Source organism: Melozone crissalis, unplaced genomic scaffold (genome assembly GCF_028551555.1).
Source record: "Melozone crissalis strain CALT ecotype California unplaced genomic scaffold, PUWL_Pcris_2 ptg000023l_1, whole genome shotgun sequence".
Lineage (NCBI taxonomy): Eukaryota > Metazoa > Chordata > Aves > Passeriformes > Passerellidae > Melozone > Melozone crissalis.
Window position 1 is genome coordinate 40,260,323 of NW_026535801.1, and position 21,781 is coordinate 40,282,103.

Consider the following 21,781-nt stretch of genomic DNA (forward strand, 5'->3'; position numbering starts at 1 on the left):
AGGGTTAAAGCCCAGGGATTCACAATGATTTCTGGGATGAGCACAATTCTCAGGTGTTTTTGGTGTCCATGCACAGCCTCCCAGCAGGGTTAAAGCCCAGGGATTCACAATGATTGGGATGAGCACAATTCTCAGGCAGGACCACAGGACTCAGCTCTTCCTCTGTGAGCAGGGAATTCTCCAGGGTGTGTTTGTGAACAAACGCTGCTCATCCCACAGACACTCTCAGTGCAAGAGGGGCAGTGCCTGCACAGAGAGCTCTTAGAAAAGATGCACAGATAAAAACAAGGGAAGAAAATCATCTTGAACTCAGGAAATGACCCCTGAGAGAGGCCACAGAGTCCCCCAAGCCCAGGCCATCCCCACCAAGCCCTGCAGCACAAAGAACACACAAGAGCACGTGGAAGGTTTCAATAATCTGATTTTTACCATTATTTCTGGAGCCAACTGGAGAGACAAAGCGTGGCTGACGTCAGGTGACAGAGCACGAGCCCTCAGAGCACTCTGGGGTGACAAATTGAACAGACGCAACAGGTCCCCAGCTCACACCAAAGGAAATGGATCTCACAGTGACACTTAACACCCATGAAACAAATATACCACGTGGAAAGTCTCCTTAGAAAGGTTCCTATGTTAAGGGTTTGTATGAAAAAGCAGGAGTTCTCCACCCTGAATTCCTGATAGAAAACAGCAGGTAGAAACCTAAGGTAGAAATCTGGAGTTAGAGAAATCCTTTGGCAGCATGTTCAGTTACAATCAGGCCTTAAAAATAAATATGATCATGTCTAGAAGTATGAAGAGAAACACCAACCCCCTCTAAATACACTGGTTTAGTAATAATTAAATTATTTTACACTATCTACAAGTTGCATATCACAGAGTTAGGAGTAGAAGAGGTGACAGAAGGACAAATCCTTGCTTTTATAAAAGTTCAGGCATGTGTGGAGCTGTGTAGAAAATCTCAGACAAATGAGTATATACATTATTTATACTGAACAATTAACATCATCAAATCACATCTGGCTGGCTCAATTGAAGATTTCTCTTGGCCCAAAGCTCAGAATCCAAAGAAACCACCACTTTAAATTTCCTAACAAACATGGAGAATTGATAGCAACGAGAGCAAGGTTTAGTTCTACCCCAAACCAACCTGGAACAAAGTAAACTCTGACAAATAAAAGCTCCAAACAATAAGAATTTGGAACAGCAGCATTGAAATAAATTCATTTCCTCAGAAGACACAAGGAACAAGTTATCAGAACACTTCAGTATTGCCACGTGTGTTATTCGTACTGAGCTACTTCCAGGGCAAGGATCAAGACAAATTAATGTCCAAAGGAAAGACAGAATCCTCCTTCCAATTGCACACATTTCAATAAAAAGTGATTTAAAGAGCACTTTTTGCATGAGCACGAGGCTGCAAATATAAGGTCAAGATAGCAAATAATTAAATAAAGGAGGTGCTGAGTGAAGGGTGGGTTTGGTCACTCAGCAGCCTGGGAGTTCCAGTCTGGGATGAAGTTTATACATCAAAAATGCTTATTCAGACACCTGGGAGCTTCCTGCATTTAATGGGGATGTTTTTATCAGTAATTTGCTTCCATTATTTCCCCAAACCAAGGATTATCCCTCAGCAGAGGTGGTTAAAAGCAGGATAAATGTGACCGTGCTCCAGTGAGGAGGTAAACAGGAGGATGAAGTGATTTTTTTGTTCAGCAGTTGAAACAAGAAAAAGAAGGAATTCCCACATTCCCAAAGGATAATCCAGCTCATGTGCTCCCTTGGACAAACCCCACCCTTCAAAAAGTGCATCAGGGAAGAAATCCTTGGATTCCTCTCCTCCCCAGCTCCGAGGCAATCCCTCCTGCAGGGAAAGGCTCTGGATCTCCTGAGCACAGGAGCCCAATCCCACCCCAGCACGTGGGATGGCCTCAAACGCCCCTTTCCCAGAGGTGCAGAGCTGCTCTGGGCTCAGGGCTGGCTGAGACACGGCCACAGGGGCAGAGAGAGGAGATCCAAGGGAGGCAGAGCCCCCTGGTCCCATCAGGAGGGTTCCTGTTCCGCTCAGCTCCCCCTGCAAAGGGAACAGATCCTCAGAGGCTTCAGCAGCTTCAAACACTCTCCAGCCCCTCCTTTCCCACAAGGAATCCCAAGGCTCCTTCACTTCTACATCCATCCAGAAAGGGAAACTGAAGAGAGATCCTGTGAGTTCCTGGCTCAGCCCCTTGGATCCACCTGGAGCATCCCCTGCCTGCCCTTGCCAAGGAGCCTCGTGCTGGCAGTGCCACCTCTGCCAACACAGCGGGGAATGGGAGGAAAACTTCTTTTCCTCAAGAAAAACACAGCAATCCTCTGTGATTTCCAAAACACTGTTAAACCCCTCTTTTCCTCCTATTTCCACAGGGCTGTGGTCCTGAGGGCAGAGTTTCCTCTTGCAGCTGGAGCCAGGGACCCCTCGGATTGCGCGGCGCGTTCTTCAGGAAGGGAACTCCGGAGTGCAGAGGTTCCCTAAAGCCACTGGGACACAAGGATTACAGAAGACACCAGAGGAGGCAAAGCAACAGCATCTCAGCATCCTCAAGCTTCCAGAAACACATTGCAAAGAGAATTATTTTGGGACAATCTTTCAAAGATTCACAAGTGACGTTTCCTGAAAGCGCAGGGAAAGAGGAAAAAAAAGGGACTCGGAGGAACGGGGAATTATTTTAAACCATCCCCTAATCTAGTTCAGGATGCAAAAATGCAAATAACCATCAGAGCTGGTGCCTATTTTTACTCTGCACCACCCTAACGCAGCGAGCTGGGCTGTTTGAGAGGAAGATGGACTCTGATATCCACGGCAGGGACTCCCAAAGGCCGCCGAGCTCGGAACTCCTCCATCCATCCCGGCTGCTCACAGCAGGGGCTGCTGATGGAAACTGGGCTGCTGCTGGAGCAGGGAGGGAGCAGGCAGTGCCACGGGGTAAGCTGCTCCTGGGTTGCTCTGGAATGCTGCCACGTCCACGCCCATGTGGTGCTGGGGGAAGGCGGCGGTGCCGGTGACGCTCGGGAAGGGCGGCGGCAGCGCGGGCTCGGGGCCGGGGCTGCGGGGACACAACACCAACCACGCTCACAGGGACGGCCCAGGGACACCCCAGCATCGAGGGCACCCCCAAAACAAGCTGGGAGCACCCTAAATATGTACAATTGACCAAAAAGGTCACTTTGGAAGCAATTTCATGTTTTGCCGGCTGCAAAAATGCATGCACGCTCTCAACTTCAACCAGGTCTGGCCTTGCACTTTCCCTCCTGTCACTCCTCCACGTTAATCAACAGTTTCCCAGGAACTCCATACCTTTCATGCCTCTAACAGGGGAGTTTTTTATGGTTTTTGCATTAAGAAACATTTTCACCCTCAAAATTCTTCCAGCATCTCAATAATTCTACTATGTAACTTTTCCTTTTCAACTTACTCTTGCTCTTCAACTTACTCTTGGTCTTCAACTTACTCTTTAACTTACTCCTACTATTTAATTTTCAAGCTTTGGTGCTGAGTGCTTAAAGCCAAGGTCAGAGGTTCCTTTTCAACCTTTCTTAAAACCTTCCTGGGGAACCTCCTCGTGCAGGATCAGCTTTACCCAGAATAATGCTGTCATTGCTCCCTGGTTTACTAAAATTGGTATTTTCCTCTCAAAAATGACGCGTCACTAAATGTAAATGCCACGAGAAGGTGCAAAGTGGCAAAATTCCCCCCAGGAAGAAGAAATTGCATGGTCCATACCTTAAATAAGCAGCTGGAGGAGGCTGAGTGGCTGCAGAGTTGAGGCTCTGGGGCAGGGACCTCACCTGGGCCACCTGCTCGGGGGCCAGGCTGTACCCTGGGGACATGGACGCCCCCTGGATCATGTAATTCCCACTGGGAGGCTGCACAGGATACGACTGCAAAGCAAAGCAGAGCCAGCAGATTTGGAGTGAACCCACCAGAATATTCCACAGCTGGAAGCCAAACCTGCACTTTCTGCCAATTCTGGCTTAAATAATGCAAGATTCCCTCCAAATCCAGGTGGCACGGGCTGGAGCTGCTGGTGGGGGCTGCATTTGGGATAAACAGGTTTGTCCCAAATAAAGCCCAGCATTATCCTGCATTTCTAGGCACCAGTCTTGGGAGGAAACAGCAAACTCCAGCTGCCTTTTGGCTTAAATTACTTTGTAACCTCCAAATATAATGAATTTTCCATCGTTACTGGAGTTAAGGACACGGAATTACTTTTAACTGACATATTTTCAGATCTAGCAGTTGCCATGGCAACTATTCTTTTCCCACTGAACAATTAACATGAAAGTAAAATTCATTTCAAGTAAAAACCCTCATTCTGTGCTTTTTGAAAATCTCTCCTTCCCCTCCATGTTTATTCCTTAAGCCATCATTAGGGACAGTGCAAAACAGTTTGGAGCACAAATACCACATGTTTAGAACTGATAGAAAATGTTCATTTTTCTAAGGGCAAAAGGAGCTAAAAGCAGAGTGTTTCTATATTTAGCAAAAAGTACACTTGGGATTAATAGACTGATATCCCAGTTCCCTCCCATCCCCAGCATGAGATAAGAAGGGAACATTTTACTTGGAGATTGACATGACTCACAGCAAGAATACCCACCAGGCTGCTGCAACACCCAATCCCAACTGCAAGGAATGAATTATGGAAGGGATCTGCTGGAATTTTCAACAGTGGCCAAGCAAAACCTTCTGTTCTAGTGCATAAATCCCAATTTCTTGCAAAGGCAATGTCAGATTGCTCGTGGGCTCCCTTTGGTTTTTGCTGTGGTTTTTTTAAAGCGGGGATAAGCAGCAGGGAATTTCCAGATCCCAGGGACACTGACCTGCACAGAGACCCCAGAGGAGGTGGGTGGGAATTGTGCAGGGTGCTGGAGTTTGGAGTAGGCTGAGTACATGGGGCTCTCATTCATCAGTTTGTTGTAGAGCTCCAGAGCTTCCAGAACCTTCACGTTCAGCTCGGATAACTCGGAATGTTTCCTGTTCCAAAACAAATGGAGAGGGCACTGAGCTGCTGGGACATCTTGCATGGGGAGGAAAGACCAGTGCTGCATGAAATGTGCAAGAAAAATAAACCTCTGAAAGGTAAAAGGTCATTTTTTAACCCATTAATATTGAAAAATTGCTGTTGTGTGACTGGGAGGAAAATCCAAGAGCTGCACAACCACTGCTGGCACCAAACCAGCAACTCCCAGGTGGAATTCCCTGTTTTTTCACCCTCAAATTTCCTCAGGAGCCACAGAATCATGGAATGGTTTGGGATGGAAGGGATCTTACAAGATTTCATTCCAACCTTCTGCCATGGGCACCTCCCACTGTCCCAAATTTCAGCTGAATCCCAAAATTCCAGAATGGTTTGGGTGGGAAGGAGCTTAAAGCCCATCCAGTGCCACCCTGCCATGGCAGGGACACCTCCCAGTGTCCCAGGGTGCTCCAGCCTGGCCCTGGGCACTGCCAGGGATGCAGGGGCAGCCCCAGCTGCTCTGGGAATTCCCAGTTCCCAATGTCCCATCCATCCCTGCCCTCTGGCACTGGGAGCCATTCCCTGGCTCCTGCCCCTCCATCCTTGTCCCCAGCCCCTCTCCACTTTCCTGATCACCCCCTGCAGGTGCTGGGCAGCCAAACCCGAGGAGGGAGAGTTGGTGAAAACCTGGAGCAATCACCAACAGGCTGAAATTCCAACCTCTGGACAGCCTGGAGAAGGCTACACAAAATTCCAAAGTAAAAAGCATCCATGACCTGTGCAGGGAATTTTGGGACAGCAGCAATCAAATCTCAGTGCACACACTCAGAATTTGGTATTTCAGCATTAAAAAATAAAGTTGTTACATTTTTCTTGCAAGGTTTTCTAGCTCAGGAGATGAAAGCACCAAGGAAATCTCATTAAACCTGCCCAATTTGAAGGAAATGAGTGAATAAATTGTGCTCACCTATCTATCTCTTCTAGTTTTTCATCTATCATTGGACCCATCTGTTGGCAGATATCTGTGAAGACAAAGTGTTGAGGCAGTTGATGTCTTGCACAATTAAATGTTTAAATGCAGCCAGAAATATTTTATCCAACTCCAGTAAAATTAATTTCTTATTTATTTCAGGGTTGGGACTGGTAGATGGATCTTGCAAAGCTCAGGCATTTTACAGAGCTGGGAGTTATGCAAATGACTCTGCTAAACGTGGAGCTGGCTTGGAACTATTAAAAAAATTCAAATTATCCCCAGAGCCCCACACTCCCACGGTGAAGTAAGTGTTCTCCAGCACTGTTAGTACAGAGCACAGCTCCCCTGAGCTTAAAATAAACACAAAGAACTCCCAGCTCAATCCACAAAAGGTAATTGTGAGGAGAAGTCTCAAAAAAGAGCTCATTTAGTGCTGCAAGTACCTTCTGAGTTGAGAAGATCTGGAGAATCAAGCTTTAAATCTGTGGGATCTATGCTCTGAAGCACCTGCAGTGTTTTATCCATCTTATCCTGAAAGGGGAAGCCAAGATGAAGAACTCTGATTTCCCAGCCATGCCAAGATTGGTTTAATATTCAAATAAAAGTTCTTTATAGACACAGAATCATCTGCCAACATTCAGCACTGAAGGAATGTCAAAGCCCAGCAATATTTTCTTTTAAAGTGGCTTCATACCTCATCAATATAAACTGGCTCAGGTTCTGCTTTCTTAATTTCTTCTGCAGGGTCCTCAGGAACAGAGATTTTATCCACAGCTGCTGGAAGAACAGAGATGAGTTTCTTTTCTCTCTGTTGCTGTGATAACTTCAAACAAACATTTGCTCCTTGTTATTTTTCTGTGTGAGAAGACACTGTGACATTTGAAATGGCAATTTGCTGGATTTGTAAATATGTTGCTGACAAGGAATTATGGTGAATCGAACCAAATTTCTGTCACAGAAAATGGTAATAACTTCAAAGAGAAACAGAGACAGAAATTAAGGGGAGTTATGGAATATCTGTGCTTGATTGTTTGAAACAAGGGCAGGGTGTCTCTCAATTCTTTCCTGGGGCTGATAGAGGAGATTGTTTTGCTGCTGGGCTAATTAGGATTGCAGCACTGAGCTGCCTGTGCAAGGACCCACCCATCCTTTCAGCAGGGAACTCACCTGCCTCGGGCTCCACAGACAAGTCAGAGGTGACGAAATTGGATGGGAACAGCCCCACTCCCCTGTGGTTCTCCCCCTTCCACCAGTTGGCATCGCTGGGGAGATAAAAAGGGTCACACAGCTCAGGGGGGACACAGCCAGAGACACATTTGGGGATTTTACTGAAAATCTGAGGTACACAGACGTATTTGGTGGGTTTTTTACCAAAACCCTGTGATATCTAAAAGAGAACTTGCAGGGATTAGCACAAAGTCAAACAGGGGCTGGGGCACAGGGGAGGGAAGGGAGGAAGAGGAGTCAGGAGATCACTGAAAATTGAACACAATCCATCAAATCTTTATATTGATTACTTGCCAGCCCTTTAAAGCTGTATCTATCCCTAGAGGTGTTAACAACAATCATTATTTCAGCTATTTTAAATCAGTTTTATTCTTGGCAAATCTGATTCTTGCTAGCCAGAGGTTTAACAGCTGCTGCAAGCAGATGCAATGTGATGCCAGCGCATTTTCTTATGTCAGACAACCAACTAAGATTTATCTTCCAAACTACAAATTGGATGAAATACTCGAGGTTCTCCCTGCACTAAAAAGATTTGAGGTCAGAAACAAGGAATTTGGAAAGATAAAAGGAAGAGAAAGGGATGTGAGGCAGGGCAGAGTGACAATGACATTTCTGTGAGGGGGAAAAAGCATCAGAGGAAAAATGTGCTACCCTGAGAGAAACAAGAGTGGTGGAACAAAGTCAGCTCCACCCGAGTGTATTGTACCTGTCATCCAAAACAAAAATAATTTCTCCACTTTTAAAGGTGAGCTCATTGTCCTCCACAGCTTCAAAGTCATACAGAGCTCGCACCTTCCTCAGGCTCTGGGGGTTTTGTGCCATTTCTGCAGGTGGGTACAAGGATTTGGTCTCCAGCTGCTGCTGCTTCTGCTCTTGCAAAGACAATTCAATGGCTGCAGGTGGGGCAGAGAGGAAGAGAACAGGTTTGAGGGGTTTACCCCTGCAGACAAAGCAGTCTGATTGCTTGATTTAACAAAACCAGGATTTATTGGTTTACTTAAACAAGGCCTGTTTCTCTAGTGTTGGAAGCTAACATGTAAAATGCTGTGTGATGGGGAGGAATGTGTCTTACCCCACATCCCATGGATGAGGGAAACACCTGGAATGCCACAATTCCCAACCCACTGTTGGTTTCAATCCTGTGCAGCAGGAAAGAGCCCAAATTCCCATTTCCCTGCTAATTTTTAACCAAACTTCTGGGGTCCAACCCAAGGCTGGGACAGCAACTCACCTTTAGCTATATCCTCATCTTCCTTGGATTTACTGGATGAGGAGCCATTCTTAGCAGCACTAGTGGAAGCCTGCAAAGGTGGGACAACAGAGGGACAAATGACAATGACATCTCCATAATTTGATATTTTTAAAAATTAGCACCGAGTTGTTCCTGATCAGGTGGATTATGGAATCCTAGAAATAAAAATCACCACCCTTCAGGCTTGTTTCTGTTTTCAGCAGGGAAAAAAAGTAAAAGAAATACTGAGATTTAACTGAAATTTATTGACATAATTATTTTAGTGATATCTATTACAGTGAGACTACTCATTTAAATTACTCCACTTTTATCCTCCCTTCAAGAGAGAAGATGCTGCAGTTGGGAGCTGCTGACTGAAATCCTACAATTCTCCACAGCAGCACAGTGAAATCATCCCTGGAGTTTTCATTCCCACCAGGAACTGGAATTGGGTGCCAGTGCCCAACTCTCCCATGTTCCTGCCATATGTTTTACACATAGATCAGATTTAGAAGTGAAAACATCTTGGTGGAGGGAGGAGGGATTGTAAAAGTTAAAAAACTCACAGTGTTTGTAAAAGTTAAAAAACCTCTGTGTTTCATACAGAGGGAAGTAAACTTTGTGTGAGTAAATTGTAATAGAAATTGTAATTTCAATTTTCAGGACTGAATAACGTGGAAATATTTAGAAGTATCAATAATAGAAGTCAGGAAAAAACCACCTGGCATTTCTGCTGTCAGACTGGGCACAACAAACCAGCAGGAGTGAAAAATAAAGGACTCCAAACCCAGGCCAGCTCCTGGGACAAAGAGGAAAAGGGGATTTGGGGAAGGACACCAGAGCCTGGGACCATCCCTGCCCCACAGCAGCTCTCACCTGGGACCCTGCTGCAGGGAAGGTGACCCCCTCTTCCTTCAGGGATTTGATGGTTGCAGATATTAAACTGCATTGTGGGTCTTTCTGGAATTCTTCTGACCACTCCACCATGAGGGTTTTTAGCTTTTCACTCACTTTTGGGTGAGCCTGGAAGACAAAATTGGATAAAAAGGGATGTTTGAGCCTCAAAATGAACCGAAGGAGCTGTTACTAAAATTCTTACCAACCCATTTTACTATAAATATGTTTAATGATCAATAATTGTGTAGACTGGGAAGATTTGGGGAGCAGAGTGTAGAATATCTGACCTTTTATACCCTGATCTGATATTCCAGAGAACATGCTGAGCTCCTGGAGCACCAGTTCTGGAGAAATTCAGGCTGCCTACCACACTTATCCCAAATTTCTGCCTCTCTGTGTTACTCACCCTCCATTTAACCTCAATTTTCTCTTCATTCCTTCTCAAGTGTGTTGTTTTCCACTTCCCAACCACATCAACTGGTCTGGTATAAGCTCCTGTCTTCCCCTACAAGAACTCCTCCAAGAAATCTTTCCCTCCAAGAACACCTTCCTACAAGAAATCCTACAAGAAATCTTTCCCTACAAGAAATCCTTCCCTCCAATAAATCTTTCCCTCTAAGAAATCCTCCAAGAAATCTTTCCCTACAAGAATTCCTCCAAGAAATCCTCCCCTACAAGAACTCCTCCAAGAAATCCTCCCCTACAAGAACTCCTCCAAGGAATCTTTCCCTCCCATCCACCTTTTCTGGCCTCTGCAGTTTCTCCTCAGATGCCAGGACAGCTCTGTCCCAGCTGAGAGACCCTCACAAACCCCTGATCTGTGTCTCCTTGAAGCAGCTTCCCCCACAAAAAGGAATTATCCATGGGGACAATCCATGGGGACAGTTTCTATTCCCAAACTGGAGCTGAGGGGGTAAAAGAAGATGATTTGCTTGGAGTGGGGGCAAAGCTAGATCAATTCATGCCCTGCCTGGAATTCCTGTGGCTGCCCCAGATCCTGGCTCTGGGACAAGATTCCCACCCCAAGGAATCAGAGCCCAGCATGGGCTGGGCAGGGAGGGCACTGCCAGGTGCCAGGCTCCAACCTGCACTGCTGCACCAGAAACTCTGCTGGGCTCAGGAGCAGCACAAACACATCTGGCACACTTGGCTGAACTCATTTTCTCATGGAAAAGAGGGGGAAAGCCCAGTTTTATTCATTAGTGCTCCAAGGGGGCAGAGCTGGGGGTAAAGGGTCAGGATTTCCCAAGAACACAGAAATTGTGGTCCAGAACCCATCCCTGGGTGGGATCCCAGGGCTCCTGCCCATCCCTGGTGGGATCCCTGCCCATCCCTGGGTGGGATCCCTGCCCATCCCTGGTGGGATCCCATCACTCCTGCCCATCCCTGGTGGGATCCCTGCCCATCCCTGGGTGGGATCCCATCACTCCTGCCCATCCCTGGTGGGATCCCAGCACTCCTGCCCATCCCTGGTGGGATCCCTGCCCATCCCTGGTGGGATCCCAGCACTCCTGCCCATCCCTGTGAGGGACCCCTGCCCATCCCTGGTGGGATCCCATCACTCCTGCCCATCCCTGGTGGGATCCCAGCACTCCTGCCCATCCCTGGTGGGATCCCATCACTCCTGCCCATCCCTGGTGGGATCCCTGCCCATCCCTGGTGGGATCCCATCACTCCTGCCCATCCCTGGTGGGATCCCTGCCCATCCCTGGTGGGATCCCATCACTCCTGCCCATCCCTGGTGGGATCCCAGCACTCCTGCCCATCCCTGGTGGGATCCCAGCACTCCTGCCCATCCCTGGTGGCATCCCTGCCCATCCCTGGTGGGATCCCAGGATTTAAGGACCCCTGCCCACCCCTGGTTGCTGAAGGTCAGTGTGAGCCCCAGGATGGACTGTGCCTAATGGGAACACAGGCAGCACTTGCAGACCTATTTTCCCACAAAAGCCAGAAACACAAGAGCTGTGAACTCATTTTGCTTCCCAGCAATTTTATTACTTTCCTTAATTGCTTTGCTCAGCCTCTGATGATTGCAGGGATCTGAAAACTCCTTTTTAACCCATTAACCAGGTTTGCCTCCAAGTGGAGCAGTAATTAGGGAAAAGCTGCTCCTGCTCACTCCATTCCTCACAGCCACATTCAGAGCCCAGCAGCTGCTTGACCACAACCATTTCAGTCTCCTTTTCTTGCTTATTTTCTCATCCAACATTCCCAGAATCTCTAAAATACTGAAAAGGATTGTCTGTAACTTCATCCTTTTCCTTGTGCAAATGTATTTCACTTCCTCATAATTTTCCCTTTCACTTCAGCCCAGGAATTTCCTTCAAGCCCAATAAAAACTGTCCTCAAGAAAAGCTGCACTTATCATGATCACATTAATGGGGCTTAGGAACACGGATTTTAATTAAAATTGCTCATGTAATTTAATAAAAGTGTGAAGGATTATCAGCTGTCAGCTCTTTAACAGATTATTTTATCAGAGTAAAAATGACACAAATTTCAGTGAAAACACAGGAAATGTGCATTAACTACAACATTAATTTGGAGAAATGACCAAAATAATCTTCCCCCAGGAAATCCAGGTTCATCAACAATTACCTTGTTTATTATAGCTCGAGCTTCAGTGGCAAAATCCCTGGAGCAAACCTCCAAGTGGAAAATCTTCCCACAGTTTGACACACAGGCTCCTAAAAGCTGACAGCAGAAACACAATTGGGAAAATGCAGGGAAAAAAAAAGTACAAATAATCCAAAATAAGAAGAAAAAAATGCAAATTAAAAAAAGAGTGCAAATAATTCAAAATAAGGGGAAAAATGCAAAAAAAAAGAAAGAGTGCAAATAACTCAAAATTTTTAAAAGTGAAAATAAAAAAGAGTGCAAATAATCTAAAATAAGGAAAAAAGTGAAAATAAAAAGAGTGTAAATAATCCAAAATAAGAAAAAAAGTTGGAAATTTTAAAAAATAGTGCAAATAATCCAGAATAAGATAAAAAGGTGCAAATTTTAAAAAAGAATGTAAGTAATACAAAATAAGGAAAAAATGGCAAATTTAAAAAAGAGTGCAAATATTCCAAAATAAGGGAAAAAAGTACAATTTTAAAAAGAGTGCAAACAATAATAAACTGCAAATAAAAAAGAGTGCAAATAAACCAAAAAAGGTAAAGAAACTGAAATTTAAACAGTGCAAATAATCCAAAATAAGGGAAAAAATACAAATTAAAAAATGAGTGCAAATTATCCAAAGAAAGAAAAAAAGTGCAAATAAAAAAATACCACAAATAATCCAAAATTAGAAAAGTGCAAATAAATAAGAGTGCAAATAATCCAAAAATGAAAGGTAAATCCAGCACAGCCACTGATTTGCTGAGGTTAATCAAGGTGTTAATGAATTGCTCAGTAAATATTTAATTGCTGCATCCCACGGGGTTTGGGGGGAATTTGGGATTTACTCACTGTGAGAGCCTGCAGAGCCACGTGGGGAACTTTGTGGTTCATCCTCTTCATGATGGCCCTGAGGCAATCCTTGGCTCTGCAAAGGAGCAAGAAACTCTGGGGAAATGGGAGGGACAGGAGCTGTGCAAGGAATGAGCCCAAACTGCACCAGAACTGAACCAAAATGGCACCAAAGCTGAGTTTATTGGGTGAAAATGGCACCAAACCTGAGTTTAGTGAGTGAAAATGGCACCAAAGCTGAGATTATTGGGTGAAAATGGCACCAAAGCTGAGTTTAGTGAGTGAAAATGGCACCAAAGCTGAGCTTATTGGGTGAAAATGGCACAAAAACTGAGTTCATTGGGTGAAAATGGCACCAAAGATGAGCTTAATGAGTGAAAATGGCACCAAAGCTGAGATTATTGGGTGAAAATGGCACCAAACCTGAGTTTAGTGAGTGAAAATGGCACCAAAGCTGAGATTATTGGGTGAAAATGGCACCAAAGCTGAGTTTAGTGGGTGAAAATGGCACCAAAGCTGAGTTTATTGGGTGAAAATGGCACCAAAGCTGAGATTATTGGGTGAAAATGGCACCAAAGCTGAGTTTAGTGGGTGAAAATGGCACCAAAGCTGAGTTTAGTGGGTGAAAATGGCACCAAACCAGAATCTATTGAACAAAAATGTCACCAAACCTGAACCTGCTGAACAAAAAGTCAGCAAATCTGAGCTTATTGAAAAAAAATGTCACCAAAATTGACCTTAATGAACAAAAATGTCACCAAACCTGAGCTTACTGAACAAGAATGTCACCAAACCTGAAACTACTGAATAAAAATGTCATCAAACCTGAGCCTATTGGAAGAAAATGTCTCCAAACCTGAAACTACTGAGCAAAAATGGCACCAAAGCTGAGCTTAATGAACAAAAATGGCTCCAAACCTGAGCCTCATGAACCAAAATGTCACCAAAACTGAGCCTATTGAATGAAAATGTCACCAAACCCAAGCTTCAGGAACAAAAATGTCACCAAACCTGAAACTACTGAGCAAAAATGTCACCAAACCTGAACCTATGGAACAAAAATGTCACCAAACTTGAGCCTATGGAACAAAAATGTCACCAAAACTGAATCTGTTGAACAAAAATGTTACCAAACCAGAATCTATTGAACAAAAATGTCACCAAACTTGAGCCTATGGAACAAAAATGTCACCAAACTTGTGCTTATTGAGCAAAAATATCACCAAAACTGAATCTGTTGAACAAAAATGTTACCAAACCTGAGCCTATGGAACAATAATGCCACCACAAACCTGAAACTACTGAGCAAAAATGGCACCAAAGCTGAGCTTATTGAAATGAAAATGTCACCAAACCTGACTCTAACAAGCAAAAATGTCACCAAACCTGAGCCTACTGAACAAAAATATCACCAAACCTGAACTCATTGAGCAAAAATGTCACCAAAGCTGAGCTTAATGAACAAAAATGTCACCAAAGCTGAGCTTAATGAACAAAAATGCCACCACACCTGAACCTGTTGGACAAAAATATCACCAAAACTGACCTCAAGGAACAAAAACGTCACCAAAGCTGAGCCTGCTGAATGAAAATGTGCCCAGACTGAGCCTCTCAGGGCAGGCCAGAGATTTGCCCCCTGAGCAGTCTGTCTGTCTGTCTGTCCTCAGCTGGGAGCTGCATTGGCACAAATTCCCTTTTCCCTGTTTCCACCTCCATTCCCAAAGCTGCAGCCAGCCAGGAAGGGAAGCAATGCAAGGCTGGGGCAGACACTGAAGGGAGTGCCCCCACAAAATGAGGATTCAATGAATGGGTATTTTATGGAATTAATCCATTCCCAGCTCTTGGGTCCCCTTTCCCTCAGCCTGAGGACACAAAGGTTTCCAGAATTGGTTTCAGCACAATCTGAGGTGAGAGGAGAATTATAAAGAATAATAAAGAATAATAAAGAATAATAAAGAATAATAAAGAATAATAAAGAGCTTTGAAATGCTGCTGCTGAGGGGTTTGCACACTTGAAATGAGCATTAATGGCTGGCAGGAGCTCAGGCACATCAAAGCCTTCATTAACACTCACATTTGGAACATTTAAAAACATGAAATCCTAAAAAAAAAAAAGCTGATGCAGCATTTAAAAAATAGTACCACTGCCAGATACCAGAGCTGCTGGATTAGCAAAGCACAGAAAAGCCTCTGTGCCAGAAAAATACATTTTAGTCCTAATATTTTCATTTTATTTCATGTACAAACCATTCAGCAAAGTCAACTCAGTTATTTTAAGTTGTATTTTTATTTAGGGTAGGTAAAAATCTTCATTATTCTCAAGGGCAGAAAGGAAGAAAAGGACACAAAATTGAATTAAAAATATGCCAGCAGCAGTGGCATTTAAAATTCAGAATTTGGGATTTTCTATACAAATATATATATTTATTTTCTATACAAATATTTATATTTGTATTTATATTTTCTATACAAATATATATATTTAGATTTAATTATGCCTTCTATATACTTCTATTTCTGCATATGTATTGTTTTTTAAATCACAATTTTTTGCAACATCCCTTCCTCCAAAACCAGATTTAAAATACTTCCTTCTACAAAACTCTTGTGGCACTAAAAGATTTGATTTTTAATAAAGAACACAAAGGACATTATTTTCCCTTCAGGACTAAAGACTCCCAGACTGAACAGATTTGCTGTTATTCCTTGTGGCAGGTAATCAATTAAAACCAAAACAAAACAACCAAAAAAACTCCAATTTCAATGTTAAACAGAACGGCTGAAAACTCTGAATTGCTTAAAAATTCTAATTAATTGAAGATTAATTCCAGAATTAATCTTAGAAATTGAAGATTAATTCCAAATTTAAAAGATGCTACCACTCAAAAATTCAGCAAATATTGTTGGCCATTTTTCAGAATCACTGAAATTCCACTGATGTTCCACTCAGGCTAAACTGCTTCCAAGTGATTTGTGCTTTGATCCCTGTTTTTCCCTTTTCTCTCCCATTTTTCCCAACAAGCAGACACAGACAAACACCATAAAAGCCCCAGGTCCTTGCCAGGTGTTTTTCTGCCCAGAAATTGTTTCACTTTCTCTCTTGGCACAGCCACTTGCCCACATTTGTGCCAGATGATTAAATCTGGATTAAATCTGTGCAAAACCTCCAGGGAAAAGCTGGAATGTGCTCAGCACACCCCAACTGCTCTGCCCCAAACCCTCCTGGAACGTTTGTCCCCAACATTTCCCAGGCAGCTCCGAGGCTTTGGGAGCTGCAGCTCTCTGGGCCATTTCCTGCTCCAGCACAGAATTCATTCCCAGCTTACCCGTTGGGAGTGCTCCCAACCTTGTCACAAATGTCCATGATGAGCCCCCAGTCCTCGCTGGTGTTGTACTCATTTGTGGCTTTTTCTGCAAAGGAAAAGGAGATTTGTTAAGTGATTTGTTGCTTCAGTTCAGATTCTATCAATAAAATGTATCCCTAATTAATATTTCATGGAATGGTTTGGGTTGGAAGGGACCTTAAAGCTCATCTAGTCCCACTCACTCTATAGATTAATTAATAAGGCTTAATGGAAATTATTTGTGCTTTTAAGTTTTTATTAGCCAGCTTATTTAAATCCCCAGTTAATAAACAGCAAATTCAATATCTGATTGCATTTGCTGCTTCAAGATGAAGCTTTAACCAACTAAACTCCATTTTATTTTGGCTGCTCAGCAGAAAGATTTCCACAAAGGAAATCTTTTTCCAATATCCCAAATTCCTTTTGTTACAGATGTAAAAAAAAGGAAATGTAGAATTTTGGCCATAATTTATCCTCACAGACCGGATTATTTACTTCAAGGAAGTAAATATTATTTTGAAACCACAAACCTTCTTCAAAAGTTACCCTAAAAATGATGGAATTGCTACATTTTCTTTTAAGTGCATCAATATTTTAGGGCATGAACAACAAATTCATGGATGGTGTGGAAAACAAATGAGTGCCTGCAATTTTAAACACTTTAAAAAAAAAAGGAAAATCAAGTGAAATCAGTCTCTGGAAGCTGCAGATTCCCTGGACATGCAATCCCTAGGGTGTGAAAAGATTCCCAAGGGTATCCTGAAGTACTTCCCCAGGATCCACTGAGATTTCCCTGAGTGGAAATCACACCAGCTTTTCCTGCCAGGGCAGAAATAATCCCAACTCTCCCATGGCAAGAGGAAGGTTTGATGATCACAGGCTACACCAGAAGAGTTCACCTGAGAATTAGGGAATTATTTTGGGTGGAAAAGGTGGAAAAGCCCTCCCAGCCCATGGAGTCCCAGCTGTGCCCATGCCCACCCTGTCCCCAGCCCTGAGTGCCACCTCCACAATTCCTGGGACACCTCCAGGGATGGGCACTGCAAACCTCCCTGGGCAGCTCCAGTCCCTGAGCCCCCTTTGCATGGGGAAATTCCTGCTGGGCCCACCCTGAGCTGCCCTGGGCCGGCCTGAGGCCGTTCCCTCTGCTCCTGTCCCTGTGCCCTGGGATGATCCCAAATCCCCCGGCTGTGCCCTCCTGGCAGGAGCTGTGCAGAGCCACAAGGGCCCCTGAGCCCCCTCTGCTCCTGTCCCTGTGCCCTGGGATGGTCCCAAATCCCCCGGCTGTGCCCTCCTGGCAGGAGCTGTGCAGAGCCACAAAGGCCCCTGAGCCCCCTCTGCTCCTGTCCCTGTGCCCTGGGATGGTCCCAAATCCCCCGGCTGTGCCCTCCTGGCAGGAGCTGTGCAGAGCCACAGGGTCCCCCGATCCCCCTGCCCCCACTCCATGCCCATCCCAGCACACCACGCTCAGTGCTGCTCCTCCCAGCTCCCAGCACATTCCCACAGGAGCCCCTTCCCTCTGCTGGGAGCAGCCATGGGACCCCAGCTCTGTCCTCCCCAAACTCCCAGGGATCTGCAGGTTTCCCTCCCTGCCAGCATGACAAACTGAGCAGCAGCTGCTGCTCTCCTTCCCTAAGTGCAGGAACGATTCTGAAGGGTAACTCCCTCACAGCTGCTGAGCCAGAGCAGGAGCAGATGTGGGAGGATGCATTTTCCAGGAGTTTTTCAGCACAGAGGGAACATAACCTTTAAAAACATGGAATGACTTGTCCTCTGCAGCCCCCCAATTAATGAAGGAACATTGGACCTGAGCTGGCTTTCATGGAAATAATGATAAAAGCAGAATGAGCTGCTTGGGGTGCTTTGATAAAGAATTTCAGGGGCATTTTCCCTGGGTGAGCCCCCTGAGCTGAGCTGCTCTGTGGTTCCATAGGAACACTGCCAGCCCAGGAGAGGGGACAGCACTCACAGCAGCAGCTGGGAACGGGCTGGGAACTGTTTGCTGCTCCCACTGCCAGAAGGAGAAAAGATTGGAGAGCTCTGCCCCAAAGCAATGCCACAGCTCCTCCAGGAAAGCAGCTGGGAACTGAGGCAAAGGAAAGAAAGAAAAGAAAGAAGGGGGGAAAGGGAAAGGGGGGAAAAGGGAAAGGGGGAAAGGGAAAGGGGGGAAAGGGAAAGGGGGAAAAGGGAAAGGGGGAAAAGGGAAAGGGGGAAAAGGGAAAGGGGGAAAAGGGAAAGGGGGAAAAGGGAAAGGGGGAAAGGGAAAGGGGGGAAAAGGGAAAGGGGGGAAAAGGGAAAGGGGGGAAAAGGGAAAGGGGGAAAAGGGAAAGGGGGAAAAGGGAAAGGGGGAAAGGAGGAAAGAAAGAAGCTTTGCACCAAGGGAAAATTGTCAGGATCATCCCTGATCACTCCCACACCAGCCAGGGACCAGGGAATGCCTGGGGAGAACCAGGGGATGCCCTCACCCCGTCACCAACCCCTGCAGGGCCTCTCCAAGCTCCAGCCAACACCCCCTGGAGCCCTGCACGGCCCCGGAGAGCAGGGCAGGAACACAAACGGCAGAGGGAAGGAGGCTGCTCCAGGGCTGAGAGATGGGAGGGAAGGACAGAGCTGGGCAAACAGCGAGGGCACCTGGAGCCCGAGCACATCCAGACAGGAAATGGGAAAGTGCCAGAAGTTTGGGGGTTCCTGTCCAAGCAGAGCTGCAGAGGGTTATCTGGGATGTCCAACACAGTCCAAGGCTCTGCTCAGCGCTGGGGGCTTGGAACCATGGGACAACAGGCAGCTGGGGCAAAAGATAATAACATTGGGGGATGCAAAAAATAATAATAGATAAATACTAGAAAAAGGGAAAAAGGAAATAAAACCTAAGAGAAATTAAAGCCCTTGAGGGCTGGGTTGGGCAGGGAAAGGAAATTCCTTTTTCCCCACAGGTGTTCCAGAAAAGAGCAGCTCTGCATGAAGAGGCAGCTGGATCTGCCCCACTGCTGCAGCCAACAAAAGGCACCAAAATTCCAAACTCAGCACCTCCCCAGAGCATCCACATGTGATAATCTGATATCTTCCATGCTCTAATTTACAACAAAATACTAATTTTTTTAAAAGCTTCTAATGACAAAGTTTTCCTGGCAATGGACTTCAAGATTTAGCCCCAATAATTCAAGTTCCTATTGTGTTGCACATACTAAACTTTAATAAGTGATAATAATAAATGATATCTATAAATATTAAAATATTAAAGGAAAAATACACTGAGTAAAGTTTAAGCAAACAGAGCCCCAGTTTTGAAGTTCTGCAGCCTGGGAGTCCTTGAAGCATTTCAGTTTGTTAAAGAATCTTGCAGAGTTCAAAAAAATCCACTTGAACAAACTCATCAGTTTGAGCCACGTGAAATGTGAGTGTGGTCAAACACCAAACTGCAGCAGGGAACTGAAATTGGAAGTAAAATAATAAATAAAATAAGAAACCAGTTCAACTTATACTACAAACAAACCAGAGATCGTGTGGCAACAAGAGCACTCAATCTCTCCCATTTTGGCAGGGACAAAAATCCCAGGAATGCTGAATTCTTCTCTTTCCTAGGATCCCGACAAGAAAGCCGAGCCCGGTGTCTCGTTTATTTCACTGCTTGTTTCAGTGCTGCCGCTCAGAACAGGCCTCGTGTAACAAAGAATGACACTGAGCACGAGTGTAAGGCAGCACAAGTCAGGGCAGGACACAAACCAAACCAAAACAACTGAGTCACCGTGTTCACCCCAAACCCAGGCAGGTTTTGTAACCCCTGAATCACAGAATATCCTGAGCTGGAGAAGATCCATGAGGGTGATCCAGCCCAGCTCCTGGCCCTGCACAGCCACCCCAACACCCCCACCGTGTGCCCAGGGAGGTTCTGGGGAAGCTGCTGGGAAGGAATCCCCAATAAAAGGAGGAAAATCAGCAGATCTTCCACAATTCCCTGGATCCCTGCAAACCCAGCAGGCACAGAGACACCTCAGCCACGCTGGGAAAGCTGGGAAACTTCAGGAGTCAGAGCAAAACAGGACACAAACCATTCCCTGATGCTGCTGAGGGAAAGGAGGGAGGGACTGAGGGATCCTTTCCCTGCCAGAGCCCCCAGCCCGGCCAGGATGGGGCAGGAGCAGCCAGGGATCCCTGAGCTGCAGTGCCCAGCACGGCCACAGGAGCAATCCCGGGATTATTTTGGGTGGAAAAGCCCTCCCAGCCCATGGAGTCCCAGCTGTGCCCATGCCCACCCTGTCCCCAGCCCTGAGTGCCACCTCCACAATTCCTGGGACACCTCCAGGGATGGGCACTGCAAACCTCCCTGGGCAGCTCCAATCCCTGAGCCCCCTTTGCATGGGGAAATTCCTGCTGGGCCCACCCTGAGCTGCCCTGGGCCGGGCTGAGGCCGTTCCCTCTGCTCCTGTCCCTGTTCCCTGGGAGCAGAGCCCGACCCCCCCGGCTGTGCCCTCCTGGCAGGGAATTCCAGAGAGGGAAAAGATCCCTGGGGATCCTCCTGTGCTCCAGGTGAGCCCTGCCCGGCTCCCTCAGGGATTCTGCAGCCCCTGCCCGGCTCCGGTCCCTTCCGGGTCCCGCTCCAACCCCTCAGGGTCTCCCTTGCCGTGAGGGGAAAACCAAAAATTGGGAGAAAATGTGAGGGGGAAAAAAACTGTGGGAAGTTCGTGGAAGGCTCTGCTGCAGGGTTCTTCCCTCCTGGATCCTCCTTTTCTACAGGCTGAGCCCCCGCCCAGCTCCGTTCCCTTCCCTGGCCCCGCTCCAGCCCCTCAGGGTCCCTCCTGTCCCAGCGCTGTCCCTGGAGGTGCCCCAGCAGTGCCAGCACAGGGACGGGCATTGCCCTGGGGCTGTCGCACACCGGCCTCCTGCCCACCTGGGCACCCCCGGCTCCTGCTCAGCCGCTGGCCCAGCACCTCCCAGGGCCTTTTCCAGCTCTCCAGACATTTCCAGCCCGGAGCGCTCCCAGGGCTGGCTGTGACCCAGAGCAGCGCTCGGCCTCGCCGCCTGCCCTGCTCCCCATGGCTGCCGCTGCCTCGGGCCGGCCCTGCTCCCTCAGCAACCGGCCCGGGCCGAGCTGAACCGGCCAAGGGAGCACTCGATCCTCCTCCGGATCATCCACCGGGACACCCACCGGGCCCGGGCGCGACACCGATCGGGACAGCGGGGAGGGGAACAGGGAGAGGAAAAGAGGAGAAAAACAACGAGGAGGAAAAGGAAGCGGGAAAAGAGGAGGAAGAGGAGAAGGCAGGGGACGGGAGGCCGCCCCGCCTGCCCTGCACCGGCCCAGCCGCTCACCCACGTCCTGCTCGAAGGGGTTGGCGGCGAAGAGCGGCATCTCTACCCGCGGTGCCGCCGCCGCTCGCCCCGCACCGACTGACCCGGCCGGAGCCGCCGCCGCCGCCGCGCCCGCCCCGCCTCGGCCGCCCCGAGAGCCGGGCTGCCCGCCGCGCCCGACCGCCCCGCGCGGCCCGCGCCGCGCCCGCAGCGCAGCGAATACCGCCGGGACGAGCGGCCGGGCGGGGAAACAGCGGAGTCGCCCCGCGGGCTGAGGGGGAACGGGGCGGGCGGCGGCCCCGGGAGCGCGGCGGCGGCGGCAGGCACTGCGAGGGGCAGCCCTGCGGCCAGGGGGCCTCGCGGGGGCGGA

General features: G+C 47.1%; 1 protein-coding gene across 3 annotated transcripts; it reads right to left on the reverse strand.

The window, feature by feature from the left end:
- Positions 1-415: 415 nt before the first annotated feature.
- STAM2 (signal transducing adaptor molecule 2) lies at positions 416-21,526 on the reverse strand. 3 transcript variants are annotated; one of them, XM_054278262.1, is made up of 14 exons: positions 21,433-21,526; positions 16,105-16,189; positions 12,779-12,854; positions 11,924-12,019; positions 9,305-9,451; positions 8,429-8,498; positions 7,904-8,090; positions 7,138-7,232; positions 6,665-6,744; positions 6,414-6,501; positions 5,965-6,019; positions 4,861-5,014; positions 3,761-3,918; positions 416-3,083 (listed from the first exon to the last, which is right to left on the reverse strand). In XM_054278262.1, exons 1-14 carry the CDS (start codon positions 21,470-21,472, stop codon positions 2,894-2,896), a joined length of 1,521 nt encoding a protein of 506 aa, XP_054134237.1. In that variant the 5' UTR covers positions 21,473-21,526; the 3' UTR covers positions 416-2,893. The 3 variants fall into 3 exon arrangements, with proteins under 3 accessions (XP_054134237.1, XP_054134236.1, XP_054134238.1); XM_054278261.1 differs by having other exon boundaries at positions 6,665-6,747; XM_054278263.1 differs by having other exon boundaries at positions 6,665-6,747; positions 16,125-16,189; positions 21,433-21,522.
- Between the last annotated feature and the right edge of the window lie 255 nt (positions 21,527-21,781).

Bases quoted from the DNA above. Each gene is read 5' to 3' on its own strand.
- STAM2 (XM_054278261.1), bottom strand. From the start codon at position 21,472: ATGCCGCTCTTCGCCGCCAACCCCTTCGAGCAGGACGTGG. The intron at 16,190-21,432 runs GTGAGCGGCTGG...TTTCCTTTGCAG, and splicing joins CCCCTTCGAGCAGGACGTGG to AAAAAGCCACAAATGAGTAC. The intron at 3,084-3,760 runs GTATGGACCATG...GTGTCCCCGCAG, and splicing joins CCTCCAGCTGCTTATTTAAG to CCCCGGCCCCGAGCCCGCGC.